Below are 23,960 nucleotides of genomic sequence, written 5' to 3'. Positions count from 1 at the left end.
AATAAGCATGAAATCCTCCAGCCTGATTTTGAAACCTTTCTGCAAGCGAATGTAAGGCCATCAGAGGCTATTCTGGTAAAACACACTCAGTCTCAGACATGCAACACGGCACGATACCTGATCTTTCCTGTCTGTAACTTGTCCAGGGCCTCGGCGAATCCATCTTCGTCCATCTTGAATTCCTCGATAAGTGGCTTGATATCGTGGGCAGCCGCGAATGCAAGCATCCCTCCGTGCGTTGCGCGTGACGCCACCAGGTTAGTCACCAGATTGTAGCAGTTGAAGAAGTAGGGTAGGAAGCTGGCTATGTTAGCTGGGTATGGCCTTGACTTTCATAGTGACTTTGACAAGGCTAGGTAGGACTCACGGAACTTCCAAAGAGGTGCCTACGGCTCCTAGAACGACGATTGCTGCTCCTCTTGACACGACCTTTTCGCTCATGAACCTGACCATTCACAATATTAGTTGATCGGTTCTTGCATGGTCAAAGTGAAAGGGAAGGAGAGACTCACGTGTTCCAATCAGGCGCCTTGTGAGCGGTAATCAAGAGCACATCGACGGGCGCGGACAACTTGTCTTCCTGCCCGAGAACCACGAACTCGGAGGCTCCGAAGTTCCGCGCTTCAGCCTCTTTGTCGGGGCTGGTGCTGAATACAACCGTTGAGGCGCCCATTTTCGAGGCGAATTGGATGGCGAGATGGCCTAGGCCGCCGATACCCAGGACACCAACGCGCATGCCCGACTGGTAGTGTGTCTTTAGGGCGCTGTAGACGGTTGCTCCAGCACATTGCAATGGTGCTGCGATCTCAGACGGCATCGACTCTGGGATCGGGTAGATGTACGATTCGGTCGCGGTGTAGTATGTTGAGAATGTGCCATTGGAGAAGTTGGAATGGCCGTAGATGTCGCGGTTGTAGCACATTATGTCGTTGCCGGTGAGACAGTATTTGCATGTTCCGCAGCTACTTCTGAGGTATCCTCCGCCGACACGGTCTCCGACTTTGTGGGCGGTCACTGCGTCGCCGACTTTTTCGACGATGCCGACGCCTTCATGTCCGAGGGCGGCGCCGTGTGGAATGTAGAAGACGTCTGTGCCACAGAGACCGCTGTGCGTGATTTTGACGAGGACTTCTTTGGGCTTGAGGTCTGGAACGTCGGCTGGAAGTTGCTTGACTTTGCCATCGACACCGCGCATGCAGAATGATTCGGCCATGATGGAAGCGGTTGTGTCGTCTGTGGCCTAGAGAGGTGAGTGATAGCAGCCTCAACTTAGTCAAGGACGGCATGCCTCTTTTATAGCCTAGGACCTTACTGTGTGGTGCTTTGACCTTCAACCTGCCCGGTGGGTTGTATGCCGCTATAGCTGAAGCATGCATATGAGGCTCAAGATGACAAAGACGTCCCATGATGAGATAAGGCATGAAGATGCGCGACTGTCAGCCCATTGGAGCCTGGGTCATGGTAAGTCTTTGGCAGTATGCAGCAGGGCAGGACGAGGCCAGTCTAAACCCGAAGGGGTAGTTCTTCATCACCAATGAGATAATCATGCAGTGGTTCGGACTGGAGTATTTCATAAGCACGAAAGTTTCATTTGACATTTCCTACCGCTGATATGCTGGTACTTCGGGGTTCAAGATGGGTCACCATAATCATGTCGACTAATCATTAAATCTCAGCTCCTGTCAGGATTGAGGCCAGATGCGCCGGTGGGAACAGGCAGCATGTTGGACGTGGCGGGCCAGACATCTGCTGGCAATCCCCAGCAAGATGAAGAACGAAAAGAGTCAATCTCGCGAAGGGTCGTCGTGACCTATTAGTAGAACCAGAAATGGCTCCTTCTGATGGTCCAGGAAGCGCGGACCCCGAATGGCATGTGTTGACGCGTGCTGCCGGAGTGAAGTGCGCATTTCACTGCCTGTGTATCTGCGAAAGATATCGCGCGGATCCGAGAACGTGACGACGTTGTCCCAAAGTTGATCGACGGAACGACATTTGAGAGGTTGAAGCCAAAAGAGTAAGCTGGTCAAGGTCGTTTCAGGCTCATGGATCCAGCTCTGAAGCAGCTCCACGTGATCTCATCCGCGTGACTGGCGGGCAATGCACCATCGGATCGAAGGCACCGAGTCGTCGGCCAGTGACCGATATCGGCAACGACAGGCTGAATGTGGATTAGAGCCATGATTTTGTATGCAAGGCTGCATCGACGACGCCTTGAACACACTTGGTTGGAGACTTGTATGAGTCAGCAGAGATATCAAAATGCTCTTATGCTGCATCGAGTCCTTTGGGTATGGAAGGGACATGCATGCACTTTATGTGGACTCGAGGTCTTGGTTAGACGAGTGAATTCTGAACAGCTCGTCAGCGAGGTATCTTTCTTCTCGTCCAGCAGCCATGTCGAGAACAATATGGACTCAGCGCATCAACACCCAGTTGCAACATACAGTACCTGTTACCCATACCCATATCAAGGCCAGGTCAAGACATGACAATGCGGTTCAGAACCAACGTGGCGGCAATGGTCCTCTCAAAGGTGTCAAAATCCTCGACTTGACCCGAGTACTGGCTGTATGCAAACTTCACGTACCCAAGAGGCTGCTCAGACTGACGTGCAATCAGGGACCCTTCTGTACTCAGATACTGGCCGACTATGGTGCCGAAGTCATCAAGGTTGAGCACCCTACAGGTGGTGTAAGTGAAGAACGGAACGCCGAGGGATCCTTCGCTAAGCTGCCTCAAGGACGACACCAGAACCTGGCGTACACAGAAAGAGAACCGTTTGTGGAACGAGAAGGGCAAGTCGATGTCCGCCTACTTCAGTACCATAAACCGCAACAAGAAGTCTATCTCACTCAACCTCAAACACGAAAAGGGACGCAAAATCTTCTTCGAGCTAGCTGAAAAGGCCGATGTTGTGTAAGTGCCAGATACCCTCCTTCACAGTTGCATGACTGACATTGCGGCTATAGGGTTGACAACTTTATCCCTGGGAAAATGGACGAGCTCGGTATCGGGTATGATGTTCTGCGGGCCATCAACCCCTCCATCATCCACGCGAGCATCTCAGGCAAGTAACCTTTGCAGCCCAATCACGCATAGTCTAACGTCGTACCAGGCTATGGAACTTCAGGGCCATATGCTAAGCGTGCTGGATACGATGTCATTGCTGCAGGAGAGGCCGGTCTTCTTCACGTCACAGGAGAACCGAATGGACCTCCAACCAAGCCTGGTGTTGGCCTGACAGATATGTGCACAGGACTCTATCTCCATGGTGCAATACTTGCAGCTCTTCACACGCGTCAGCAGACCGGCGTTGGACAGAAGGTGGACGCCTCTCTCTTCGAAACTCAGATTTCTGTACTTGCCAACGTGGCGATGACCTGGCTCAACACAGGTGAAGAGGCGAAGCGGTGGGGCACTTCCCACCCTAGTATCGTCCCCTATCAGGCGTTCAAGACGAAGGACTCCTATCTCGTTCTTGGGGCAGTGAACAACAGGCAGTTCAAGATACTGTCGGAGCGTCTGGGCTTGCCTGAACTTCCAGAAGATGCACGATTTGTGGACAATGACACACGAGTACTCAACCGTGAGGCATTGAAACCGATCTTGGACGAGGCCTTTGCTGCGAGAAGCACTGGCGAGTGGCTGGCTATCTTTGAGGACAGCGGCATGCCGTACGGCCCTATTAACACTCTACAAAAGGCCTTCGCGCACCCACAGATCGAGGCCCGGCAAATGGTCGAGATTGTCCCACATGAGGCTGCGGCATCTGGAAGCATCAAGATTCTTGGTGAGTACTCCACGACCTGTCCGGTCTTTGCACTGTACTGATCATGACCATACAGGCATTCCTGTAAAGTACAGCAAGACCAAACCCTCTATTCACAGTCCACCGCCGCTACTTGGTGAGCACACCGATGCTGTGTTGCAAGAACTTGGCTACTCGGGACAAGCAATATCAGAATTGCGGACGGAAAAGGCAGTGTGAAGAGAGCTGGCAGGGCAGTCATGCCGTAATGCAGTTTCTCCAATGTAAGAATTATGACCACAACTGTGTTGTAGATAGATCCTGCTACGTCGATCAGCATCGACCCAGGATATGGTCCGGAATAGTATTATCTATCCGATTGGGTGCGATGACTGCTGTCATTCTGTTCACATTTCTAGCCTAGACTTCTTGCACGAATCTAGATCGACGGTCCCTGCACCCCGTGAGACTCACGGCATCTGGTTGCCGATGTTCATTATTGGATCTAAATTAGCAATGCGCCACAAACTAATGGGATGGATTTGACGTTGTGGAGATTTCTCAGCCGCTTGGAGGTGTCGGCGCCAAGCAGCCGAAGCATCGGTTCTGCGCCGAAATTGCCTTCTTCGTCACCTGAGAAGCCTGAGATGGCCTTCAACCGACATTGCTTGACGGCGACGGTAGGCTCCGCCAGATCTCCTTGGCAAAGCAGGAAAGCAGTACTGTACTGTGAACGCGCTGTTGCCTCCGAAATCGTAGCATCATCATGTAATCCAGCCTGGCTGGGCCTTTTGAAAATTCACGCAAGTGGCCAAAACGAATCCACCTCATAAGCAGCACGAAGACCGATTTTCTTGAAGGAACATACACAACATCAGGGATTTTCAGGTGAACTCGACAAGACGCCAGAGACGGCGAAAGCATACATAACACCGAGACAATATCCATCACAAATGCGGTCGTCAACGTTCTTTACCACAGGTGTCCGAAGGGCACTTAGGCCTAGTTTCAGATTATCTTTGGAACTTCAGTCACGGCGCTCACGGCACGCGAGAGCCACGGAATATCTACAGTGTCATGATCCAGATCTGACGGAATCGCAACGTACAGTTCGGGAGTCCATCGCAAAGATATGCGAAAACTTTCCCGATGAGTACTGGGCTAAGCAAGAGACATCGAAGAAGTTCCCGACAGAGCTCTACGATACCCTCGCAAAAGATGGCTGGCTGGGTATCTGTATGCCTGAACAGTACGGTGGATCGGGATTGGGTATTGCAGAGGCTGCCGTCATGATGCAAACCATCTCGGAATCTGGCGGCGGAATGACGGTAAGTGACCTCCAGCCTCGTACTCCTCCATGTTGAACACGAGGCATAACTCGCATCCTGTCTATGAATACTAACTACTTCATCAGGCAGCATCGTCAATTCACATGAATATCTTCGGCCTGGAGCCAGTAGCAAAATTCGGCTCAGACGAACAGAAAGAACGCTGGCTCGTTCCTCTCATTGCTGGCAAGGAGAGAGCTTGTTTTGGTGTGACTGAGCCAAATACTGGTTTGGACACTTTAAAGCTCCAGTCATCTGCCACGAAAGATGGGGATGAGTACGTCTTGTCTGGGTCCAAGATCTGGATATCGACAGCCCAGAATGCACAGAAGATCCTTATCCTAGCTCGAACGACGCCGCTCGATCAAGTGAAAAAGCCCTCTCAGGGCTTGTCACTATTCTACACCGACTTGACGGATGCCGTGGAGATTACGGAAATTCCTAAGATGGGACGAGCTGCTGTCGATACTAACACATTGTTCTTCGATGGCTGGAGAGTACCGGCCAGAGATTTAGTCGGCAAGGAGAATGAAGGGTGAGTGTTCCTGCCCGTAGATGTCGTGTTCGAACATCCGGCTAATGTCGTATTTACAGCTTCAAAATGATCATGCACGGTATGAACGCTGAACGAATTCTCATCGGTGCCGAGGCTCTGGGCCTGGGCTACGCAGCCCTCAGAAGAGCCGCCGTCTATGCAAACGACCGAGTAGTCTTTGGCAGACCGATCGGAAAGAATCAAGCAATTCAGCACCCACTTGCTGACAGCTGGATGAAACTCGAGTCTGCCAGACTTATGCTATATCACGCGGCCAAGATGTACGATCAAGGATATGAAGCCGGAGAGTATGCCAATGCCGGAAAGTACTTGGCTGCCGAGGCTGCATTCGAGGCATGCGAGCGAGCTGTCATGACCCATGGAGGTATGGGCTACGCCAAAGAATACCACGTCGAACGGTATCTGCGCGAGGTCTTCATCCCTCGCATCGCGCCTGTTAGTCGAGAAATGATTTGTAACTACATAGGTGAGAGGGTGTTGGGCCTGCCAAAGTCCTACTAGACATGGCCGATGATACCAATATAATTAGCGAGTTATCCAACATTGTCAACCAATCCTCTGCTGTTGTGAGGAACATGCCGATCTCATGGAACACATCTTGACGCATTTGAGACCTCCCGTAAGGACAGAGTCTGAGGCAGTGGAAGTGGTTGGACCGTGCTAGGCTGTGCAATAATTCTCCATGACAGCCTCTCCAAGTGTCTGCTCCGTACCCCGTGTCATCGACCAGTAAAGCAGGCTTCCGCTAATAAGGTAGTATAAACGTTGATGGCGCCTTGTCAAGTTTAGTGGAGAGGAATCTTTTCCGCTCGCTTGCCCCCAAGGACCCTTCGGCTGAACTTTGTCTCCTCAAGCATTCCTACTGGAGGTCCCCATGAACCCCCCAATTGGATCCCCGTGTGAACCCCACTGGGGTGAGACCCTTCGAAGGCCTCGGCGCGGCGCCGAAGAAGCCGACCTCACTCACATCTCAAGATCCCCACGTGGTTGAGCCGAGCTTCTACCACTGTTTGTCGGTCGAGCAACGAGTCAACGACAAGTTATTTGACACACGAGCATCTCTTACGAAGCAATACCTTGTATTCTAGATTTGGTAAACCATCGGACAAGATGGTTTCAACAGTGCAAACAGTGCAGTCGAAAGGCATCTTCCATGGACTTCCCACCTTCCCAGATACCCCCGAATTCAAGGGTCTCACAGCCGTTGTCACGGGAGCCAATGGTATTTCCGGCTACCACATGGTGAAAGTGCTTGTTCAGTCGCCTGAACGATGGTCAAAAATTTACTGTCTTTCACGCCGACCTCCACCTGACTACTTCTTCAAGGAGCTGGGTGAAGGTGCAGACCGAGTCGAGCATGTCGAAGCCGACTTTTTGGCTGATCCAGCTACCATTGGAAAAGCCCTGGAAGGCAAGATTCCTAAGGTGTAAGTAGAGTCACGATTCAACACTGCTCTTACTGACCTAGCCTGATAGCGACCATGTCTTCTTCTTCTCGTATATGCAACCTGTTCAGAAGGGTGGTGTTCTAAACATGTGGTCAGATGCAGAGGAGCTGACCAGGGTTAACGGTGAGTTCCTGTCATGCCGTTGGCAACAGCACGACTCAGGGACTGATATGTTCCAGGTGATCTCCTTGAGAACTTCATTGGGGGACTCAAGCATGCCAAACTCCAGCCCAAGAGATTTCTCTTGCAGACCGGTGCCAAACAGTACGGATTCCACATTGGTCCGGCCACCAGCCCTTCATTTGAGTCCGACCCCAGAATCACTACAGAGGCAAACTTCTACTACCGCCAAGAAGATATTCTTTCCGCCTATTGCAAAGAAACTGGCGCCCAATGGGGGGTTGTTCGTCCCTCGTACATTATCGGAGCAGTTCGCGACAACTTGCTCAACCATATGGTCGGTATCGCCGCATATGCTTCGGTCCAAGCCTATCTGAAAGAGCCTCTCAACTTTCCCGGCGACTATGCTGCTTGGGATCGGGAGTATTGCCAGAGTACCGCTCTTCTGAATGCCTATCTCGAAGAGTGGATAGTTCTGGACCCGCACACGGGCAACCAAGCATTCAATGCCCAGGATGGTCTACCCTTCACATGGGGCAGATTCTGGCCTTATTTGGCTGACTGGTATGGCACCACCTGGAATCCTCCCGAGGCAGACCCCTCGAAGTACAGGACATTTGAGTCGAGAGCGGAGACGACTCCACGAGGGTAAGTGAACTCACAAAGCTATATTGTCATGGAAGCTTACACGGCGTCACAGGTACGGTCCCAAGGGAGTTACGAAGTCTTCGTTCAGCTTGTTGGAATGGTCCGAGCAACCCAAAGTACAAGAGGCATGGAAAGAGCTGACGAAGAAGCATGGTTTGCTTTTTGATCCATTTGCCGACCGCACAAAGACCTTCAGCATGACTGATTCTGCAGTGATTGGAGGCTGGGCACTGTCTCTTAGTATGCGCAAGGCTGTAAAGCTGGGATGGCATGGCCAGGTCGACTCGTACGAGTCGGCTTTCCACACCTTGCAGGACTTTGCCAAAATCAAGGTGGCTCCTCCGCCTGCAAAGGACCATTTCACAGAGGTCATCTAAATTCATAGCAATAAATTCAATAACTAGCGGTATTATCTTCCTCCCTCGTGTCAATTGGGAGGTCCAAACTCCCTTCCCCGAGGGGTGCGGGGATCAATTCCAGATCTGATGCCCCCCGTGACCCCCGTGCCCCTCCATCTGGGCACCTAACCCGCCACTGCCCGCCAAGCGTGGGCGGAGGACGTGCATAACTCGGGGGCCGCCCAATAATTACTAACTTAGTAACGAGTCAATCATTTCCCTGCTTCTTCGCCTTCCAAATTCCACGATTGAACTTGATCACGATTATCGTCATTCTTCATCCCCAGTGCGCATTGAATAATGACAGCGTGCGATCGCTGTCATGGTCGCAAGACCCGATGCGACCAACAGCAACCTGAATGCGGCTCCTGTTTGAGGAGTGGTGCACGTTGCTCTTATCCGGAGAAACTGCACTACCGGCATGCAAGACGTCTTCAGCTTGAATCTCTGCAAGAGCGAATCCAATCCCTTCAAGCCGAAAACAACTCCTTGAGGAGTAGTCCTGCAGCAGCCCGTACCAGGACGACTTCAGCCAACACGAATGGGGCAAGGCCGCTGGATTGTGCTCCATCAGAATCGACTCAGACTCATCAGCGCGACAACTCGGACAACCCTTCAACCACAGCTGTCCAAACCAACAGCACGCCATCCGCAGACTTGTCATGGACACCGATGAGTTCTGAAGCAATTCGAAAGCCTGGCCCCCATGGTAAATACCTAGGGTCTAGCGCGGGCGCAAATTTCATCGACCTCGTTGAAAGCGTCTTTGACGATGCGCCAATCCCTTCAGGAGATATGTCTGCCAGGGTCTCCCAAGCCTACTCCAGGTCTCGATTGGCACATGATACTGTCTCACTGTCTTCATCGCTACCGGATCGAGCGACAGCATCGCGACTGATTGCAAGCTATTTCGACCACTGGCACGTTACATTTCCACTGATATACCGACCAAGCTTTCTGCAACTTGTCGAACGGATATACGGCAGTCCGAATGAATATCTGGAAGATCACAGTACTGCATTTGTCTTCAACATGATCCTCGCTCTGGGATCCGCCGCCGCCAAACGCTTCGAATGGGCTTACAAAGATACCGAGTCATATTCCAGACGTGCGATGGTCCATTTCTACGAGATACTCAAGTACAGAGATCTTCGCTCCCTCCAAGCATTACTGCTTTGTTGTCAATATGGTATTCATGCGAGTTTGCGTGATACTGCTGATGAAATGTGGGATCTTCTCGGACAGGCCGAGCGAATTTGCGTCGAGATCGGCCTCCACCAAGCAGTCCTATCTGCGCGCAACGGTAGGAGCGACTATCATTTGACAGGCCTGGTTCCTGTGACCGTGCGAGCAGAGATGCAGAAGAGGTGTTTTTGGTGCTTCTACAGCCTTGATCGGTACGTTGAGAATGCGCACATATTGACGTCAAGTTGACTAACAAGTCGTCAGCATCGTAAGCGTTACACTGGGTCGCACCCTGACGCTGTCAGATGAAGATATCGACACACCTCTGCCCTTACCCTTAGATGACGACGAATTGGAGACTCAGTCTACGAATGCCGACGGCACTGCCCAGGAAGCGGAAGGTCGCATCTCGCCTTTTCTCCGCTTAGTTCTTTGCCGTCGACTTATCGCCAAAAGCCATCGCCTCTTGCACACCAATGTGACTATTCGGTCTCTCCAAGCCACAGATAAACGAACGATTCGCGAAAATCTCCTGGCCGAACTCCAGGACTGGAGGGAGAAGACGGCACAGGCAATGCCTTCCTCGAACGACGAATCGTCCTTGGCCATCTCAGCGTTCTCCTGCGCCAGCTGGTGGGAAGCCTTATATCACAATGCCGTCCTTGTCTTGTTTCGACCTCCAGCCACCACGACCCCACCGGCAGGCGGCCATTCAGTGGTACAAGATACCGAAGACGTGCTCAAGATAATGTGGGAGACTTCTCGCAAACTCATCTCGAATTACCGTGAGGTGTTACAAGCTCGACGTCTCAATTACTCCTGGATATGTCTTTACACGATCTTCATGGCCGGTCTCACGAATGTATACAGTGTTGGACAGTGGGCTCGTCGACGCAAATCCGATCCGACTGCGTTCCTGCCACCTTGCTCGGATGTCATGACTGACATCAAAGACTGCTCGAATATTCTGACGGCGATCTGTGAGCGATGGGATGACGCGCGTCAGTCGTGCGAGATCTTCAGTCGTTTGAGTGATAGCGCTTTCAAGGAGTTGTTGAAGGCTCATCTCACCAGTGTGCAAGGAGTGCCACAGCCTGCGAGTGCAAGTGTTGCTGGTTTAGTCGCGCATACGGAGCCGCGCCATGATCCGCTGCCCGTGCTTCAACAGGAGACGAGTGTGGATGACCTGGGATATGGCTTTCAAGATCGCGGGACGTCGGGGTCGAGTTTCATGTTTGACGATCTGGATGGGTTTCAGAATACTTTTCAGGATATGCAGAATGCTTTGTACGGGGGGACGTATGATGGGTCTAGTGAGATTATGAATGGGCTTGGGCGGAATTGGTTCGATCTTGAATGAGCTATCGCTACGTTGATGGTGATGTCTCTTCAGAATTCAAGATTACTTAATGACCCCAACATAACACAATATCTTGTCTTGTTACAAGCACTCGCAATCGTGCTCCTCTAACATATGTTCCCATACATTGAAGACGTCTTTCTCTAAGTCGTCCTCTAATTCGATGTTTCCCTCTGATAGAAATGTCTCTCTTTGATCCAAAATCCTCCTCTAAATGAACTCCCTTCTCAGGTCAGGAAAAGTCTTGATCCCTGGAGAGTATGAAATTGATACAATCGTCCGAATTTCTCATCATATCTTCACCTAAGCAAGAGACTTCTCAGTGAGACTGTTTGGCTCAGCCTTCGTTTCGACGTGGATTGCGCCAGCCTGTTGCTTGTTCGAAGCGATCTCCCTGTCCAGTTCGGCTCGTTGTTCGTCAGTCAGATCAGTAAGATGCATAACAATCTCGTCTCCGAACTTCTCGCCAATTTCCTCCAGCGACAGTCCCTTTGTCTCTGGGAAGTAGTACCAGATTAGAGGAATGTTGATCGCAGTGAGGACAATGAAGAGGAGATAGTATTTCCAGCCGATTTGAGCGAATGCGGTCGGTGCGGCCTCGAGATAAGCGATGGTCGACAGGAACAGACAAGCGACGCTGAACGACAAACCGCGAGATCGTATGTGAGTAGGGAAGATCTCGGAACAGTAGACGTAGGTGTTTGCGTCAATGCAGCAGCCGTAGCTATAACCATTGATTAGTATGGGAAAGGAATGAGAACATGCAGAATATTCTTACAAGCTGATGTAGAGAAACAGGAAAAAGACGCCAGCGCTGAGGCCGGCGTTGTTGACTGGGGTTTTGCCGATGTAGCGAGCACTCATGGCGGCTTCGAAACACAGGGTGATCAGGCAACCAGTGAATCCGATGACTATCCAACCAAGTTAGGATCAACGTGAAAATTGAACTCAGTGAGGAAGAGCTTACGAAGAAGCTTGACTCGTCCGACCCTGTCGATGAGGAGCGAGTTGATGTAGTTTCCGCAGCAAGCGACGGTGACATAGGCCGCCGCTAGGATCAACGGTAGGCTGCCTGAGAAACCGAGCCCTTCGTACAAAAGCACACTGTAGTCTGCAAGGTAGGTTAGCTTGGGGCTGACTCTAGTGAAGTCTGTTATTGAACGTACTGTAGATGACCAAGATGCCTGTTGACTCGGCACCATACATGGTCAAGAAGCCACAAATCATCCGTTTTCGGTAGGAAGGTTTGGTGAAGAGGGTCATGAGGGTTTCTTGAGAGGCCATAGCCTTATCAGCCGCGACTTGTCGGCGCATTTGATAGAATTCCTCGGTGGCGAAATGAACGTCTTCAGCCTCTGGGTCCTTTCCATCCGCGTGAAGTTTGAGAACAATAGCCCAAGCTTCATCGAATCGGTCATTCATCAGCACTATAAAAAGGTCAGTCTCGAAGATTTCTTGCAAAGATGGGTGCTGCTTACGCCATCGAGGAGACTCTGGCAGGAAAGGCGTCAAAATCAACATTGCTAGAGGAAAGACACATTGGACGCATAGCGGAAAACGCCATTGGAAAGCCGCGTTCTTCGAGAAATAACAGGCGACACCGATCCAGGCAGCTAGTGAGTATCCAAAGACTAGAACAACACCGTGCTGAGAGACCAAAAAGCCTCGCGTGGCTGGCGGCGCAATCTCTGATTGAAACAGTGGCACCAAGACCACTAGAATACCTGTGATGATTGTGAGAAGCTGGAGCCAATATGAGTTGCCTTGGTGGACTGCTTACCAACAGCAAAGCCGCCCAGTACACGGCCGATCAGGAACATGGCAATATGTGCTGCCCCTCCCTGCAGGGCACCACCTACGATGGCAATGGGAGTAGCAACAAGGAGAGTCTTTCTGCGACCCAGATAGTCGCACGACCAGCCATTGAACAATGCGCCGAACAGGCCACCGACCGAGAAGCAGCCGTTCATGGCACCGATGATACTATTGGTATAGGCATATCTTGGTTCAGTCGCAACCTGAGTGAGGTCGAAGTATTCGAACCACGCAGGTTGTCCAAGAGTGGTTGAGACGATACTGAAGGTATAGCCGTAGGTCAAGCTGCCTAGACAGAGGGCCAAAACAATCTGTTCGAGGCGAGGGTTAGTATATCTTGGAGAGCATCTGAATGATTGTCCCTTTGGTAAGACGTACGGCTAAGTTGAAGAAGGTGACCTTGCGCTGGGCCTTCATTTTGCCGGTGGTTCTGGTTTCGTGGGGGAAAACACGGAGAAAGCGACAAGGAGGGAGAAATGTGGGAGGAAGCAGGGGGTTCTGGAGGTACCGATTAAATGAGAGGTGACTTAGCTTTGTATCTTATACGGTCAGGTTGCTCCGACAGTGCTCGGCACAAGGGCCATGTCGGCGTGTAGTAACCGAGCCGAAAAGATACTGATGAAAGCTATGTGCTTTCATGCATAGCAATTGGCTACCCAGGTGAGTAGGACGCTATGCCTGGACTGATATAGCGGGGTTCCCACAGGGTCCCGTGGGGAACAACCTCAGACAGTGCCAAAGGCCCAGAGCGCTTGAGGGTGCCTCTTGGGGCCTCCGCCATCGGCCTCCGCTCTTTGCACAGTGTTCGAGGCTTCGCCTGGGGAGCACTTCACAATGTTTCTCCTACTCACTGACTTCTTTCGCTTTGAAGTCAATGCTCGATTGCCTTTAGCTCACCAATTGTGCTTCCTCAAAGGAGAAATCGTGAGCGCGCTGCTTACGCTGATCTGTTGCGATATGAGATCATCAATTGAGGTGTGAAATGACTTGCTAACCTCGGGGAATTGGAGATATAGCCGACTTGAAATCTACTAACTATCTTAGCGCCTTGGCGCATCCAATACATTGGGGAAGTACTGCGAGGCTACCCCAGGCGCAGGCGCATGCAGCAATAGAATGTCCGGAGTGATCTTGGTCTCCATATGTGCTCGTTCATGCAACACTGACCAGCCCTGATGAGGATCCGCGAGACACGGCATAGCATGCAAGGTCGGATGTTGACATGGCCGCTCCAAATCCCCTGAGGATTGACACCAGCAGCGAACCTCCCATACCTCACATCGCTGCCCTCTTCGTTGTCAAGTTTGACCACCGCAAAGGGTATTCTGGCGCCGCTTGCCTTGTGTCTCTGCTTCACATGTGCTAAGAGGTTATAGCTACACACTAGGATGGCACAGAGCCACGGAAGACGGTCAGTGACTACCCCGCAAACCTTCCCATACCCGCACTGACACTGTGTCAAAGTCACTCTCGAAGGAGTCGTCGAGTACAAATCGCTGCCTTCAGGCCTACACAGTGTTGAGGAGGACTTGGTGTGAGTGGTTCCCAGTCTTACCAAACTAGCAGGACTGAGCGCATTAAGATATTTCATACACGACGAATATGCCGGTCTCAGCACCTTCATCAACAAGCCCGACGAACAGTCCGATCGAGCAGCTCGAATGCTAGCAGTTGGCGTGATTGTTCCACTCGAGCATGGCCGCATGGGAAGAAGCTGGCGTCATGCTGTTGTTCTCAAAGAGCTTGCAAGGTACGAAGGCAAGCTGTTCAGGCGTTAGGGACTGACAGAGTAGGTCTCAAATCGAGGATGGCGATAACACGACTGCATTGGAAGAGTACTGGGACAAACATAAACTTACGCCAGAAAGTCGGACCGGTTCAGGTGCGCAGGATCCTCAACAGACGAATGGATACCGCAAGTCAAGGTCAATGAGCGCAGCAACTACCTTCATATCAGGGCATCACGCACTCATACCTCACCATCCTGCCTCGACTCTGGAAGAATCGGTCAAAACATTCGGCCCATTGATATTCCCGCTTTACCGCGCGGCATTACTACGAAAGCGCATACTAATAGTCACAGACACCCCTGTGGAGTTCAGTTGCAACCTTGGTAAGACAACGATGAGACGTGTTCACAATCTCCCTGCTGATCTGGAATAGTATATAATATGTCCATTTTGTCATCTGTATCAACATCACTATTATCTCTAATACCCGAGGGAGATGTCCCACCATACTGGCTTCGGCCTCTCTTCACCGTGGGAGTGCTGGACATTCCACAGCTGGAGCGAAATAAAACACCAACGACCACGTCATCCTCGGACGACAGCTGGATTGCTTGCACTACGGACGATGTTTTAAGCACCAAACCCGATTTGTATGATATTCTGGTTCTTATGCCTCGATCAGATTCGAAGACGGAGTCAAACAGGGTCTTCCCAAAGATCGTACCCTCCAAGCCGGAGCTGACCAAGGCGTTCCCGAAAACAGGAATCAAATCTACCCAGCGAGACTACGACCGTTTCGTGCATCTCTTTCAAGCTCTGCAACGTTTTGCGCCGAGTCCAGTGACCAACAACGACTTCTCTGCTGATGGCACGAATGACGCCTCCTCGATAGCATCTGGATCATCAGGATTCTCAGAGAACAAGGTTGTTGTCGAGCCATCTTCGTGGTCTCGAGCGGCTTACACATCACTTGTTTGGTGGGCTTCAGCGGGAGATAGACGAGCTGGACTGGGTGATTCGGAAGAAGACGACAAGGAACGAGACTTGGCCCTACTACATTATGAAGGCGATGACGAGCAGACTCGTGAGGTGGCACTTGTGGCATACTTTCACTCCATGACCAAAGCTTTATTTCAGACAATTGCTGAAGCCGTCGCCCGAGCAGATGGCAAGAGCCTGCAAGAAGATGCTTATCATGATGACGATGATGACGAGAATGATGCCAGCCCGGCCGACCCCAATTCGACCAGACAACCCCCCGTCGTCGAGGGCGATGAAACAGAAAACCTGCTAGGTAGGGACGGTGAAAAAGGCGATGTCGAGATCTCACAAGACGATATGACAGCCATGGGACTGGACAGTTGGAGTGCCTCGGATAAACAATTTGTAGAGAACTTTGTACATCTCTGGTGGGGACGAAAAGCCGTTGTCCATGCTGGGGTGATTGAGTGTTGCGGCATTAGGATTATATAGACATCCAGTATTCCTGCTGCAGAATTCTGCCTTGGAAAACAGAAAGTGTCTGGCATCGCCACTATATCACTGTAACAATTCTACTATCTGGTTTCGGGTTTGACGATCGCTATAAATATGTTATACCATGGACACTGCGGGCAGTCCCTTAGGGCTAGTCTCAAAAGCGTAGCTCGCCAGAGGTCGGTGGTGTACACGGCTTGTGAATTTGACATTCATGACTTACGATTGCCCAGTGCATGGACGAAATGAGGAGTAATTGTGGCCCTCGGGAGAGTTGGAACACCGAGATGTGGCCTAGGGGTCCACCTGGGACGCCTATGTCATTGACGATGAAGATAAGCTGAACCCCTGACACGTGAAGCTGTGAATCCTCAAGCATTTCATAACTTGTACTCCTGCTGCTCTTCCTGTCGCGAGAACGGGCCAGAGAGTCAATCGACAACAATGGTGAGCCCCGAAGACCTCACGTTCGGCCTGGCCAAGTCATGGCTCGGTCTGGCAGGGTACCTTCTGCTAGCCAACATCGTGCGCAACTTGACCCTAGCTGTATATCGCATATGCTTTCACCCTCTGGCAAAATTTCCTGGCTCCAAGCTCGCTGTCGCGACGTACTGGCATGAGACGTACTACGATGTGTTCAAGGGTCACCAGTATATCTGGAAGATCAAGGAGATGCACGAAAAGTATGGGCCAGTGATACGTACCAACCCCGATGACGTGCATATTCATGATCCCGACTTTTTCGACGAGTTGTACGGCATGAAGATGGACAAATGGGTTTGGTGGACGAGAGGGTTCGCGGTGCCAACCGCCGGTGGTATGACTGTTGAGCATGAAGTTCACCGCAAGCGAAGGGGCGCGCTGAATCCGTTCTTCTCCAAGGCGTCGATCGTGGCGAATCTGCCTGTCATCCAGGAGAAGTTGGCTGTCATGTGTGACCGGCTGGACAAGATCGCGCGGAATGAGAATGGCAGTCGGGAGGTGTTGGATCTGGAAGCGGTGTACCTCGCTTTGACGACGGATGTCCTGACCCAGTGCTCGTATGGGTGGACTTACGATTATATCCACAGTCCGGAGTGGGCAATGACTTGGAAGCTGGTGAACACTGGTGGGCGCGCGTCCGCGGCTATCGTGCGGTCGTTCCCGTTGATTGGGAGGATTGTGCGTGCTATGCCTGTCTCGGTAGCCGTCAAGCTCGTTCCGCCTGTTGGGTTCATGAAGTCGTGGATGCAGAGGGTGGGGGTGCAGGTTAAGAAGATCAAGGATGATCCGGAAACGATGCAGATGATCAAGGTGGAGACAAGGCGCAAGGACACTATCTTCGCGCAGATCCTGTCGAGTGACTTGCCGGAAAGTGAGCTGTCTGACCAGCGACTGATTGATGAGGGTGTGCTCATTGCAACGGCTGGGTCGGAGACCACGGCATGGGCTATCACGATTACCACCTACCACATCATGAAGAATCCTGATGTTCTTGCGAAGATGCGCCAGGAGCTGGCGACGGTGCAGATTCACGAGGGCGATACCGTTGCGCCATGGACGTCGCTGGAGAAATTGCCTTACATCACCGCCGTGATCAAAGAGGGCGTGCGCATGGCAGGCGGGATGCTCTCTCGTTTGCCGCGGATATGCGACAAGGACATCCATTACAAGGAGTGGATCATCCCTGCTGGGACGCCCGTGGCCATGACGCCTCATTTGGTGCTCATTGATGAGAAAGTGTTTCCGGAGCCGCGAAAGTTCATCCCGGAGAGATGGTTGGACCAGGTGGACGCAGGGCGCACGACGTCCAGACTCGACAAGTATATCGTGGCTTTTGGAAAGGGGTCCCGGAACTGTATCGGGATGCATCTTGCATATGCGCAGCTTTACATGAGTTTGGCCGCGATGGTGCAGAGGTATACTTTGGAAATGTTTGAGACGGATGACAGTGATGCGACGCCTACGCGTGATTTGTTCACGGCGGGCACCAAGTTGGACAGTAAAGGGATCCGGGTGATTGTGCATGACAAGGACGAGAAGATATAAAGATGCACACTTGACGCATGGAATATGCCACATCTGAGCGATGAGATATTGCTGTCCTATATGGATGGTTATATATAGGTACGGTATGTGTACATACCACGGAGAAGTTGCATCCGGATCTACATCTGGTGTTCTTTCAGGCACAAGGCACACCAATCACTGGCTCAGACAAACACACCTCGTTCCCCTCACGGCGTTTCCCCGGATTCCATCTCCTTTTACTGTTGTGGCTCGCTTATGAACATGCCGGCAGATGTTGAGGTCATAGTCGATAAACGGTCATAACACCTCCGCAATGAGCTCATGAATTCGTCAATATCCGGGGCAGGCGCGATGGATGAAAATGGCTCGAAGTTCATCTTTGAGCTGCTCTTTCCGCCCTGAAATTCCTCTTGTCTGTCGTCTAGCACACCTCGACGAGCTTGGGTAATAACAACGGCAGATTCTCATCATGAAACTCACGACAGCCGCCATTGCTGTGCTCTGCGCATGCGATGCAGCATTCGCTCAAGTCTCTCAGGACCCCATCGGCATCGGCCCGGTGCCAGAGTTGATGCACTTGTACTACGATGAATGGCCAACAGGTCAGTAACGCAATGCATCTATCCCCTTGGACCTCAGCTACTGACTCAAGTCCACAGGTATTGCTGTCTCAGCTTCAGGCCGCATGTTCTCCAACTACCCGCTTGGACTGGATCCGACGAACACTCAATACCAAGTCGCCGAACTCAACTCGAACAACACTGAAACACCTTACCCAAACGCCGCATACAACTCTCCTCCCGGCGGCGCAGTCGACTACACCAAATACCCACCCCAAGCCAAAGGTCTTGCCAACTACCTGATCGGCGTGCAAAGCGTTGTCATCGATCCAAAGGACCGTCTTTGGATCCTCGATACCGGCCGCGCTCTTCTGTCGAACGGTACGCTGACGACGTCCAACTATGGCGGCCCCAAGCTCGTGGGTGTGAACCTGTCAAACAACACCATCTTCCAAACCATCCTGTTCCCACCGAACGTTTCATATGCCGACTCGTACCCGAACGACGTGCGCTTCGACCTTCGACCTTCTGTCACCGCCTCCGGCCAAGGCATAGCATACATCACCGACTCCTCGAGCGAGGGCCGCAACGGGATCATCATGGTCGACTTAGGAACCGGTGAATCGTGGCGGCACCTTGAAAATATTCCACAAGTCCGTCCTGAGCCTGGATTCTTCGTCAGTGTCTGGGGCGAGCCAGTGTACAACAATCCCGGTAACGGCATGCCGATATCGCGTCTTGCGTTTGGTGCTGACGGGATCACCCTTTCCAACGATGGCGAGACACTCTACTTCAGCGTCGTGTCGGGTCGACATCTATACGCCGTGCCGACGGCGCGTCTTCGCGACCGTAGTGCCTCGTCCGAATTGTTCGCGCAGGCATCTGTCATGGATCTTGGGCAGAAGGGCGTGAGCGACGGACTGGAAAGTGACTCCAATGGAATTGTGTACGGCGGCAGTGTCGAGACGGATTCGATCATTATCTTCAATCCGCAGAACGGGACTGTGTCGACGTATACGCGGGATCCGCGCATCGACTGGACTGATACGTTTTCTGTGGCGGGCAATTACCTGTACTTCACGGAGAATCAGCTTTGGAGGGCGCCCTCGCAGCAGGGTGGCGTGGATCGACGGGTCAAGCCGTATGCTTTGTTCAGGGTGCCGCTGCTCAATAATGCTACGAAGATTGAGTTAGTGTAGGTGCTGCGGATCGTCGACTGCGCTCGACTGAGGTGGACCGTCAGTATGATAGGACAGAACAGTATCTAGTAATGATAATGGAAACAGGTATGCTGCGACTGACTTTGCATACTCTGGACCGAGGTTGAATCAAACGCTTAGATGCGGAGTTGACAGAGACCGATCCAGAATCCGAACTTCGTCCAATGCTGAGTACTAAGTCATTAGCAAGTACTTCCTTTTCAGCGACACCCTTGTAAGGGCATGTTGGTTTTCTGGAATCGATCGGATCGGATTCAAGTGTAATGAATATTCTTTCACACGAGTAAACATGCCATAGCACGATAGCTCGAAGAGAGACATATAGCACGACGTTGCTACTACCGACGAACGATTACGAGCATCTCGATTCACGACAATGGCAACAATGCCTCCTGAGAGCACTCCGGTGGTGCTATTCGGATACGACTCATCCCCATTCACCCAAAAAGTCAGGCTCGCATTGCGTTTGAAGCAAATACCCTACACATTCATCCTCGTCCCGTCAATGATGCCCCGACCCATACTAAGGGACAACTTCAACCTCGCTTACCGAAAAATCCCTGTCCTAGCAATCGGACGGGACATATACATCGACACATCACTCATCCTCGAGGCGCTGGAACACCACTTCCCGCCATCTCGAGGCTACGGTACGCTGTATCCTTCTCCATCAGATACCGTCCGGCCATTGGTCCGGGGGTTCGCCTCATATTGGACCGACCGTCCCCTTTTCCGGGTGATGACAGGATTGATCCCCAGCACCGTGTGGCGTACACACTTTGGTACTGACCGCGCAAATCTGATCGGTCATAAACTCGACGCGGATAAACTTGAGCGTAAAGTCCCGCAGAATCTTGCCGGTCTGGATCTACAGCTGAGTTTGTTGGAGCCGTTGTTCGCATCGCGGAGGCAGTGGGTGTTCGACGGGGCGAGTCCTAGTGCCGCAGATCTGGCATTGTGGTATCAACTTGACTGGGGTGAGAAGATCAGTCGAGGGGAGGGGATCGAGGATTTGACGGGTGGTGGGACGAGAGATGGATATGGTGAGGGGATTGACAGCGTGTTTAATGGTGAGAGGTATCCCGGGTTGACTGCTTGGTTTGGCCAGTTCAAGGAGTACATTGAAGGGCTGTCAAGTACGGAGACGAGGTTTGAAAGGGGGGATGATACGGGGATCGCGCAGGTATTGGACAAAGTGCAGAGCGCTGCGTTGAGGAAAGATGTTGTCTTGTTGCCGACACTGGCTGGACCTCATGGCTCGCTGGACAAGCGAAATGGACTTGTTGCTGGAGTGCTGGTTAGTGTAGCGCCAGATGATACTGGACAGGGCAGTCCGACGGTGGGCACGTTGGTGGCGATCACGCCGGAGGAGGTGGTTATTTCCCCTGCGAAGATTGGTGATGGACCGAGAGTCGGGGATGTGAGGATTCATTTTCCCAGGATCGGGTTCGTTGTCAGACCTGTCGGTACGGCGAAGTTGTGAGATGTCGGGAATCGAGCCACGGCTGTCGAACGAAATGACGAGTTGGTCTCAATTGAAGAAATGTCATGAAGAAGTAACCATTATGACCGCAGAGAAAATACTAGTACTATTCAATCACCTTAGAAATTCGGCTCCCCTGTGCATGTATGGTAAGCAGACGTCAGGACCAGCCTGTAACTCACCTCAACTAAAACATCCATCCAGCATTGTACAGACATGCCACAAACGCAATATTCTTCTAAACAAGTCAATGCATATGATTCTCAAGCTTCAATCTGTTTCGCCAAATCTTCTCGCTCAATGTCCCTCGCCTCATTGCATTCGACCTGCCAATTGACCATAGCATATCTGCGAAGGTCAATCTCTTTGTTCATTGCTGGTTCCAATCTCTCCAAGTCAAGAAAGGGCTTGTACTCTCCGTTGTCTGTCACCAGGTTCATCTGCTCACCGTCATCCATCCTCTCGATGTCAGCAGCAGTAGACTCATTCACCTTGCTCGAGGGATCAGGACTTGTCACGGGGCTGGAGTCGGAGCTTGCATCAGAATTCCAGTCCACATAATTCCACCACTCCTCATCGTCATCACTTTCAGCTTCGATGCACTCGTCGTCTTCTACTGTGACAGGCACATCAGTGATCGCGTCTTCAGACTTGGCACTGGGTGTGCTGGTCACTGTGTAACGACTGGACTGTACAGGGTTGGGGTGTCTCACTGGAGGGGGAACAACATCAGCCTGCGCAGACCGATCTTGGTCAGGATCGTCCATCGTAGTTGGTGCTCGGGAAACTAGGTTGTCGTGTTCTGCAAGCTCGATCGCAGGAATATGGGCATAAAATCTTTGTGTAGATTGCACGAGTGGCATCATGGGTATTTATGGAATGAAGTTTGACATGGGAGACTGACATCGTATATGGAGATCAACACATGTGTCGGTGGCGAGGCGGTACGTGGCGGACGCCATTGTCAAGTGACACATACCTTTTACTGCCTTGGCCGTGCTTACATTGTAGTAAAGAACAGCAACCTCACCAAGTAGTTGAGGCAGTGCCCACTAGGGCAGTGGATTTTCACGGCCAGCATGGCGTGCTTTCCTCGCTCCATCAGTCCTGCGAGACTGTAGTGGATTGGTATGATGCATGCTGAGCCCATCAAACAAAGCACAACCTTGATAGTCATGAGAAACAGTGGTTTCAGGGAACAGTTTCATGTTGGGCTTTGTTCTCCTATGCGGGCACATCTGCAAGACAACAATCAGTTCCTTTGTTCCCCACGAGGACTATATGGCCATGGGCCAACCATTGTGCAGGGCCGGTTGCTTGAGTCTTTCGCAAAGAAGTGAACTGTGTTCAAACGTTTTACATTTGGTGGGCTTTCAGTCAGGCCATCTTTGTGCAACTGACCAGCTAACAATGCTTGCTGTTGATGTCCACCCTGAACAGCAGACTTCTAGCATCGTTAGGGTCTGATGATCCTCAGAAGAATAGTAGGCCCCCTCCTGTCAGCCGATTCTAGGTCATCTCGTGCTGTAGCTCTCGTGAAAGTGTCATATCGTCATAATGTTGTTGCCATTCAGGGCGTCTCGGCTAGTGCGTCGATGACTCTTCAGTAGTTGTCATCACGATAGTTATCGTCGTAACGGGCATCGTCGCGGCCTTGATCGTATGAGTTGTCAACATTGTCATCGAATCGCTCAACGTCGCCGACCTTACGGCCAGTCCATCCCGCCACGTCCTCTGGAATATCTTCAACGTCTTGAACGCCATCGTCCCATTTTCGCTCGATATCTTGTGGAATGTCTTCGACTTCTCCAACTTTTCTCCCAGTCCAGTTGGCAGCATCGTCAGGGAAGTTCTCGACATCGTTCTCATCCCGACGGGCATCGTACTCGAGGCGATCTTTGTCCTGATCCCAATCTCTCTCTGAAACAATGTTAGTGTCTTCGTACAACATGAGGCCAGCACACCGTCTTCACTTGGTGCAGAAAGACTTACCGACTTTCTCTCCTTCGTGCATCAACAAAGCGCCGCCAAGCACACCGCCAGCTATGCCGAGAGCCATGTTTCGGTTGTGATGATCTTTCTGCACTGGCTGTTGCCCGTACGCTCTCGACTCTTGTCCGCCATACTCTTGACCATAGCTGCCGCCACTACCACCGTAATTTCCACCGCTGTAGTTTCCACTGCCGTATCCGCCCTCACGGTAACCTTCTTGAGGATGTTGGTGAGTGCGTTCTCCAGTTTCGCGGTTGACAAAGCCCCATCTGTTCTCTCGAGAGTCCCATTCTGCTATCCAGGGTGGTGGAACTTGAGGAGCGCCGCCGTAGCCTTGTTGTTGGTAGCCTCCTTGTTGACCGCCATAGCCTTGTTGTTGACCGCCATAGCCTCCTTGGCCATACTGTCCTTGACCATAGCCACGTCCTTCACCGTAGTACGACATCTTGAGGGCGTTATGAGAGGCAGGTATGGTGTATGGGACAGTCGTGGTAGGAAGCAATCTAAGTGCTTGAGGTTTGCTAGATGTTCAGTAGTCACGGTAGGGTAACGCAAGGACGATGCAGAAGAGAAGGGAGGCAGAGACACAACGCAGGATAATAGGACGGCAAAGGGGAAGGACGTCAGTGACACGGTTGGAATTTCAGCTTGAAACAGACGGAGGGAAGCCAGTATTCACCAATCTTGGCCAGGAATGGAGGGGCAAGCGGCAAAGTAACAGTGAGGTAATTCTCAGTTGTTTGCCATTAGTTTTAGCTGCATAAGATAGGTCCATGTGGCTGTCATCGGGCTTACACTTCACAGTTCAATAAGTTGCCTATGAGGTTAAGGTCGGCCAGCGTCACTTTAGGCACGAGAACTTGACCAAGTGATCAATGGACGT

At 51.7% G+C, this 23,960-nt stretch overlaps 12 protein-coding genes across 12 annotated transcripts; 8 read left to right on the top strand and 4 right to left on the bottom strand.

Annotated features, from left to right (window-relative positions):
- Positions 1 to 25: 25 nt before the first annotated feature.
- On the bottom strand, positions 26 to 1,440 carry EDD37DRAFT_674179 (chaperonin 10-like protein). The gene is made up of 3 exons (XM_062819499.1): positions 513 to 1,440; positions 368 to 445; positions 26 to 300 (listed from the first exon to the last, which is right to left on the bottom strand). The coding sequence occupies exons 1-3, from the start codon at positions 1,211 to 1,213 to the stop codon at positions 93 to 95; spliced, it is 987 nt and encodes a 328-aa protein (XP_062666472.1). The 5' UTR covers positions 1,214 to 1,440; the 3' UTR covers positions 26 to 92.
- Positions 1,441 to 2,278: 838 nt separating this feature from the next.
- On the top strand, positions 2,279 to 3,988 carry EDD37DRAFT_674169 (CoA-transferase family III domain-containing protein; the record flags this gene model as incomplete). The annotated part of the gene is made up of 6 exons (XM_062819498.1): positions 2,279 to 2,568; positions 2,620 to 2,691; positions 2,741 to 2,916; positions 2,970 to 3,067; positions 3,116 to 3,790; positions 3,846 to 3,988. Exons 1-6 carry the CDS (start codon positions 2,395 to 2,397, stop codon positions 3,986 to 3,988), a joined length of 1,338 nt encoding a protein of 445 aa, XP_062666471.1. The 5' UTR covers positions 2,279 to 2,394.
- A 300-nt stretch (positions 3,989 to 4,288) lies between these two features.
- On the top strand, positions 4,289 to 6,406 carry EDD37DRAFT_582600 (acyl-CoA dehydrogenase/oxidase). The gene is made up of 3 exons (XM_062814425.1): positions 4,289 to 5,076; positions 5,163 to 5,611; positions 5,671 to 6,406. Exons 1-3 carry the CDS (start codon positions 4,702 to 4,704, stop codon positions 6,131 to 6,133), a joined length of 1,287 nt encoding a protein of 428 aa, XP_062666470.1. The 5' UTR covers positions 4,289 to 4,701; the 3' UTR covers positions 6,134 to 6,406.
- A 240-nt stretch (positions 6,407 to 6,646) lies between these two features.
- Positions 6,647 to 8,255, top strand: EDD37DRAFT_640460 (uncharacterized protein). The gene is made up of 4 exons (XM_062817247.1): positions 6,647 to 7,059; positions 7,109 to 7,203; positions 7,260 to 7,848; positions 7,901 to 8,255. Exons 1-4 carry the CDS (start codon positions 6,743 to 6,745, stop codon positions 8,223 to 8,225), a joined length of 1,326 nt encoding a protein of 441 aa, XP_062666469.1. The 5' UTR covers positions 6,647 to 6,742; the 3' UTR covers positions 8,226 to 8,255.
- A 204-nt stretch (positions 8,256 to 8,459) lies between these two features.
- On the top strand, positions 8,460 to 10,866 carry EDD37DRAFT_668995 (fungal-specific transcription factor domain-containing protein). The gene is made up of 2 exons (XM_062819333.1): positions 8,460 to 9,643; positions 9,696 to 10,866. The coding sequence occupies exons 1-2, from the start codon at positions 8,547 to 8,549 to the stop codon at positions 10,789 to 10,791; spliced, it is 2,193 nt and encodes a 730-aa protein (XP_062666468.1). The 5' UTR covers positions 8,460 to 8,546; the 3' UTR covers positions 10,792 to 10,866.
- Positions 10,867 to 10,942: 76 nt separating this feature from the next.
- EDD37DRAFT_674166 (general substrate transporter) lies at positions 10,943 to 12,920 on the bottom strand (the record flags this gene model as incomplete). Its single annotated transcript, XM_062819497.1, has 6 exons — positions 10,943 to 11,515; positions 11,570 to 11,702; positions 11,759 to 11,902; positions 11,958 to 12,218; positions 12,270 to 12,515; positions 12,572 to 12,920. Coding segments are annotated over 6 exons (1,554 nt in total), but the record flags the coding sequence as incomplete, so codon positions are not given.
- A 755-nt stretch (positions 12,921 to 13,675) lies between these two features.
- Positions 13,676 to 15,915, top strand: EDD37DRAFT_640455 (uncharacterized protein). The gene is made up of 6 exons (XM_062817246.1): positions 13,676 to 13,926; positions 13,983 to 14,017; positions 14,071 to 14,140; positions 14,189 to 14,356; positions 14,400 to 14,719; positions 14,770 to 15,915. Exons 1-6 carry the CDS (start codon positions 13,829 to 13,831, stop codon positions 15,807 to 15,809), a joined length of 1,731 nt encoding a protein of 576 aa, XP_062666466.1. The 5' UTR covers positions 13,676 to 13,828; the 3' UTR covers positions 15,810 to 15,915.
- Positions 15,916 to 16,058: 143 nt separating this feature from the next.
- EDD37DRAFT_640449 (cytochrome P450) lies at positions 16,059 to 18,043 on the top strand. The gene has a single exon (XM_062817245.1). The coding sequence runs from the start codon at positions 16,257 to 16,259 to the stop codon at positions 17,838 to 17,840; it is 1,584 nt and encodes a 527-aa protein (XP_062666465.1). The 5' UTR covers positions 16,059 to 16,256; the 3' UTR covers positions 17,841 to 18,043.
- Positions 18,044 to 18,291: 248 nt separating this feature from the next.
- EDD37DRAFT_569222 (major royal jelly protein-domain-containing protein) lies at positions 18,292 to 19,581 on the top strand (the record flags this gene model as incomplete). The annotated part of the gene is made up of 2 exons (XM_062814214.1): positions 18,292 to 18,424; positions 18,482 to 19,581. The coding sequence occupies 2 exons, from the start codon at positions 18,292 to 18,294 to the stop codon at positions 19,579 to 19,581; spliced, it is 1,233 nt and encodes a 410-aa protein (XP_062666464.1).
- A 199-nt stretch (positions 19,582 to 19,780) lies between these two features.
- On the top strand, positions 19,781 to 21,189 carry EDD37DRAFT_160381 (uncharacterized protein). The gene has a single exon (XM_062809729.1). It carries the CDS (start codon positions 19,979 to 19,981, stop codon positions 21,083 to 21,085), a length of 1,107 nt encoding a protein of 368 aa, XP_062666463.1. The 5' UTR covers positions 19,781 to 19,978; the 3' UTR covers positions 21,086 to 21,189.
- A 31-nt stretch (positions 21,190 to 21,220) lies between these two features.
- Positions 21,221 to 22,121, bottom strand: EDD37DRAFT_160388 (uncharacterized protein). The gene has a single exon (XM_062809730.1). It carries the CDS (start codon positions 21,949 to 21,951, stop codon positions 21,349 to 21,351), a length of 603 nt encoding a protein of 200 aa, XP_062666462.1. The 5' UTR covers positions 21,952 to 22,121; the 3' UTR covers positions 21,221 to 21,348.
- A 567-nt stretch (positions 22,122 to 22,688) lies between these two features.
- Positions 22,689 to 23,522, bottom strand: EDD37DRAFT_612789 (uncharacterized protein; the record flags this gene model as incomplete). Its single annotated transcript, XM_062815392.1, has 2 exons — positions 22,689 to 23,005; positions 23,078 to 23,522. The coding sequence occupies 2 exons, from the start codon at positions 23,520 to 23,522 to the stop codon at positions 22,689 to 22,691; spliced, it is 762 nt and encodes a 253-aa protein (XP_062666461.1).
- Between the last annotated feature and the right edge of the window lie 438 nt (positions 23,523 to 23,960).

Source organism: Exophiala viscosa, assembly GCF_022695815.1.
Source record: "Exophiala viscosa unplaced genomic scaffold EDD37scaffold_12, whole genome shotgun sequence".
NCBI lineage: Eukaryota > Fungi > Ascomycota > Eurotiomycetes > Chaetothyriales > Herpotrichiellaceae > Exophiala > Exophiala viscosa.
Note: the sequence above shows the minus strand (reverse complement) of the source record. Positions and strands in the feature narration are given on the sequence as shown.